The following is a 5,021-nucleotide window of genomic DNA, read 5'->3' on the forward strand; positions in this document are numbered from 1 at the left end:
TCTACTACAATTTCTTTATTACTGTTTTCTTTTTCGCAAAACAATTGTAGTATTCCTGCCAGACATATTTCTCCATGCTATGTCACCGTGTTTACAAGCATTTGAAAAACTGTGTTTGGCAAACCTCTCATATTTTCAACTTTCAAAAGGCATAGGAATCATAACATTGAAAAGGTTTACCGTCCTCAATTGAATGTACATAACTTCCATTAAAAAGAACTAAAGGTCAATCAATTTTGCCCAGATGCCTTGAAAGGTATTTTGAGTGCTGAAGTTCTTCTCTGTGGTTAGAAGGATCTTAACTAGAGATGACAGGAAAAAAATAAACATTCCCAGCTATTGACATAACATTACAGTGATGCTTCTAGAAAAACCAACAGTATTAACATCTGCGCTATCGCATAGTTTCTGGCAGAAAATTATCACACCCTAATATCATTTCACGTAAGACTAGGACAGCGCCTCTACTTATGCAGTACTAGATGTGCACCAACAAAGTCAGTTTCCACACCCTATTAAATCAAGGATGCAATTATAGACATATTTATCTGGGAGTAAACTCCATTAAAAACTCCAGATTTACTTCTGAGTAAACATGCATAGGATAAGGCTATAACTCAGATCCAGTTGTTATAAAGAATTATCTACATTTAACAGATACTGTGGTTCCATCAGTACCCTCACCCCTATTTCTCGAAAGTAGTCAAAGGTCCCATGATCAACAGGAGGAACGACAAGAGCTGTTAATAATTTCTTTGATCAGAATCAAGATATATTTAAAAAACCTAAAAAGAGTGTCCAGTGTAAAAAGACTTCAATTTAAAATGCATTTCAGAAGTGATGTGTCTTCTAGTCTTCAAATTAGTCTTCTTCTTCAGTAGATCTTGTGACGTAAGGCAAGTCTAGCATCACTTCTCTTGGGTACTAGTGTTGATTCTTAAAAAAAGAGAGAGAAATTCTAAAGCAAAGGTCAGTTAAATGTGCTGTGGTCACATCTATTGATAATAAGGAAATCCCTAACATCTGTTCCAGGTAAATTAGTAGAAACTAGTAGTTTCAGGTGGGTAGCCTTGTTGGTCTACAGTAGAACAGCAAGATTCAAGTCGAGTAGCACCCTGAAAACCAACAAGAGTTTCAGTGCATAAGCTTTTGAGTCAAAGCTCCCGTGGTCAGACACAAGTAGGAATGAAGATCTCTGAGCCTTTATATGCCAGCCTGAAGGTAAGAGAGGTGTTGCAAGGAAGGGTATGCAAAGGTACAATGCAGATTGCAGATTGATTAGGTGGGAGGGGTATCACAAAGAAGGGTGATAGGTTGCAAATGTACAATGCAGATTGGGTGGAGTAGAAATAAGCATCTATAGCACTATGAGAATCCTATGTCTCCATTCAGCCACAGGAGATCGATTATTCTGACTTTATGAATGAACTCAGGTTCAGCAATCTCACATTGTAATCTGCCCTTAAAGTTTCTCTGTTTGAGGACTACCACTTTTAAATCCATAATGGAATGTCCTGGAAGATTAAAATGTTCTCCCACTGGTTTTTTGAGTGGTGATTTTTAATGTCAGATTTATGTCCATTTGAGCTGAGATATGACCACTAATGGCGTTCTATTGTTTCATTTGAGCCTATCTTGGAGTAGGTTATCCATTGGTATCATTCTAGTTTTGTCAGTCTTTCCTTACTACATCAAATGGGTATTAGATCCAGAGGAGTTAGCCGTGTTAGTCTGTAGTAGCAAAATAAAAGAGTCCAATAGCACCTTTAAGACTAACTAACTTTACTGTAGCATAAGCTTTCGAGAATCACAGTTGTCTTCTTCAGATGCATCTGAAGAAGAGAACTGTGACTCTTGAAAGCTTATGCTACAGTAAAGTTGGTTAGTCTTAAAGGTGCTACTGGACTCTTTCCAAATGGGTATTGTAATTCTAAGAATGTCTGTTGAGGATCCCACAGATAAGAATCTCTTATCAGAGGGATTGGAACAGATGCAGCTGTAATGTAGGACTTGGCTGTAAACAGTGAATTGTTTGATATGGAGGCATGCAGATATGTTTGATGAACAGTTGGTTTCTGGTATAAGGTGGCTTTTATACTGAAAGAAGGAAAAATCAGACTGCAGTGATTTCTCTCACTGAATTAGCTACTACTGTTTTTGCATTCTTGCTGCAAGAAAACTGAAAGACTAGCAGTTTAGTAATATTTAACACAAAAAGGGCTCTTTAAATGTGCCAGAATTTGCCTGACACAGGGCTGTTTATCTTATCTTGTCGATACTTGGTGATACTTCCTCCTTCTTTCCATATACAATCATATCAGCTCTGTTTTAATTAGCTGCTCTTCTAAATAATTTTTAATCTTTATTAACTTTTTGGTACAATTTTATACAGATAGTTTCATAATAACTTTGAGGACTCAATATTTATACTGATGTATTATGTTACAGATTCCCCTTAAGAACCTTTACGGTGAAACGCATAGGGGACTTTTTACCTGGATAATAAAATATTCTTCTTCACTTGCCCCACAGGCTTTTGCCTGTTTTCTTTTTTCAAGTTTCCCACCACAGGCATGAAAATACTGAGTTTGTAATGGCAAAAAAATTACATATTCAAGAGACTTCTGAAGTATATACCATTTAAGGCAATTAAGCATCTCCACTGAATGTAACGCTACTGCAAGAAAAAAAATTCCAGGGCACAGCAATAAGACAGAAAGAGAGAGAGTGCACACTAAAAGAACTACAATCAAATACTCAAAATAGATTCACTACATTCTTTCCTCAACATTTGTTCAATCAATACACTATTAAAGATCTAACTTTAGATCAGTCATTGATACACAAACCTATTTTACCATTTGGAAAAGTAAGCTCTTCATCATTTCATTGTTTTCCAAGAGTTCTAAATGCTGAATATTCACCTTTTTCATTATCTCATCACGGGTTGTAAAATGTGGGGCATCTTCAACTTCAATCCCCTCAGCCATTTCTGTTACTTTATCCAAGAGATCTTTGTTATAGCTATAAAATAAAAATAAGAGTTACAGAGCAATCCTAAACAGATCTACTCAGAATTCTACTTGGGTCTACTCATAGGACTTACTCCCAGGAAAGTGTTACTAGGACTGCATTTTTAATGTGATATCCCTTGTTCTGCTTGGTGCTATTAATTCACTAAAGTTATTCAGTGTTCATAATTCATATAAACTTTCTTAAAAACAAGCATTGTCCTTGAAAAAAGCACAACATGGTGAAGAGAGAACTGGGTTATTCTAGACTATTATTTCAATATCATCAACTCAGTTTCTGAACAACTATTCACAAATGCTAGGCAAAATATAAAAGATATATAAAACCATGTAATAGTCAAGTAATCATTTAACCAGTTTTTAAATTTTCAGTCTACTATTCAAGAATCTGAATTTTCCTTATCAGGTAGCAGTGAGTCTAACAGAAAGACCCAGATGTTCAAATATACTGGACTTTTAAAGTATCAATTTCGAATACTTAAGGAATTCTGATCATTTCCATCATAGCACACTAATATTTTGAAATATAATTCATTCATTTGCCTAACATGACTAGGTGTGAGATGCATGCACATTTTCACTGTTCAATTGCGAACAGATGCAGATCAGAACACAGCTATCGTTTCTCAGAATTGTTTCACTTAACAGTTCCTCATCGAAAGCCACCATAAATTTCAGAACCACACACTTACATGCTTAATTTGTATGATTAAAAATTAACTCAGTTCAACACTGCAGCTCACAATAGTTTTCTGAGGTAAGCAAGTTAACCATCTCTGAATTACAGTAATTGGGCACATTAGCTGGATAATCATGGACTAGGGTTGCCAACTGCCTAGGAAAAAAAGTCCTGTCCTGTTTATTGAGGCTTAATGGGATGTTATTTACCAGTTGATATTTTCCTCCCTGCCTTAAAAAAATCCACCTGCCCATTAAACGACTATTAAAGGGCCAAGACATTTTTCTCCAAGCCTTTTAGCAACCTTATTATGGATCTTTAACAGTTGGATAAGTGACTCTTACAGCCAGACCCTATATATAAGAGTCACTCCCAAGGTATTTGGTGGGGCTTAACCCCAGGCAGGAGGACACAGGACTGCAGCCTTACAGACTACCGGGGAAACAGGTGTTTGCAGTGAAGCCATTTACGAGCTCCTCTGACTGCTGTGTGGGTGGGGGAAATATAGCAGATGAAACAACGCCCACGCATGAAAAAAGCTTCACCTATTGAATTTCTGCCTTGTCATGTCATTGTTGACGGAAGACATATAGGGTACAAGCAACGCGTCCTAATGTAAGAAACGCCCAAAGGAGGTTTCCCAGCTGCTTGCCCAAGGAAAGGCTTAGGAAAACGTCTGAGCGAGAGGGCAGGAAGGGCGGTACCTGCATCCCAGGAAGAGGTGATTGGCCCAGACCATAGAGAGGGAGAGCAGCTGGTCGACGCGCAGCGGGGAGAGCTCCGCCCCGTCCCCGGGAGGGACGTTGCGCAGGATGAAGGTGCGCCGCGCCTGCCAGTGTTTTTCATTCTCCGAATAGGAGCGGAACTGTTCGGGGAAATCGTCAGCCGCCCCCACTGCCTCGCCGTTCCCGCTCACCATTCCTCCTGCTGGGCGCCCGAGGAAACCGGAAATATCGTTTCCAACGGCCGTGGGCTGAGGAGGAAAATGTGGCCGCCTTGCCGATCTAGCTCTGCGCTCTCTATTGCTCCCGTCTTCAGCGCAATGCCGATTCCGGTATGCCGTGGGTGCCTTTCTAGTTAGGATTGAGCATGCGCACCAGACGATGCTCGCTTATCTTCAGTTTTGCTGTTTGGCTAAAATCGGCGAATTGCGAGTTCGGCTGTTGAGGAATCTTTAGTCATGTGTAGTCTCCCTCCAAAATGAACCGCCCCTCCCCACCTTTCAGCCGTGCAGCTCCCATTCCAAAGCTACCCTAGCCTGACGTCATCTACAGACCGTTAGTATCTGCGTATGCTGTATTCATAAGGCC

The 5,021-nt window shown here is 39.5% G+C and overlaps 1 protein-coding gene across 1 annotated transcript; it reads right to left on the reverse strand.

The window, feature by feature from the left end:
• CDKN2AIPNL (CDKN2A interacting protein N-terminal like) lies at positions 1 to 4,769 on the reverse strand. The gene is made up of 3 exons (XM_054977244.1): positions 4,416 to 4,769; positions 2,925 to 3,024; positions 1 to 936 (listed from the first exon to the last, which is right to left on the reverse strand). Exons 1-3 carry the CDS (start codon positions 4,628 to 4,630, stop codon positions 925 to 927), a joined length of 327 nt encoding a protein of 108 aa, XP_054833219.1. The 5' UTR covers positions 4,631 to 4,769; the 3' UTR covers positions 1 to 924.
• Positions 4,770 to 5,021: the final 252 nt, after the last annotated feature.

The sequence above is a fragment of the Eublepharis macularius genome, chromosome 4 (genome assembly GCF_028583425.1).
Source record: "Eublepharis macularius isolate TG4126 chromosome 4, MPM_Emac_v1.0, whole genome shotgun sequence".
In the NCBI taxonomy this organism is placed as follows: Eukaryota; Metazoa; Chordata; class Lepidosauria; order Squamata; family Eublepharidae; genus Eublepharis; species Eublepharis macularius.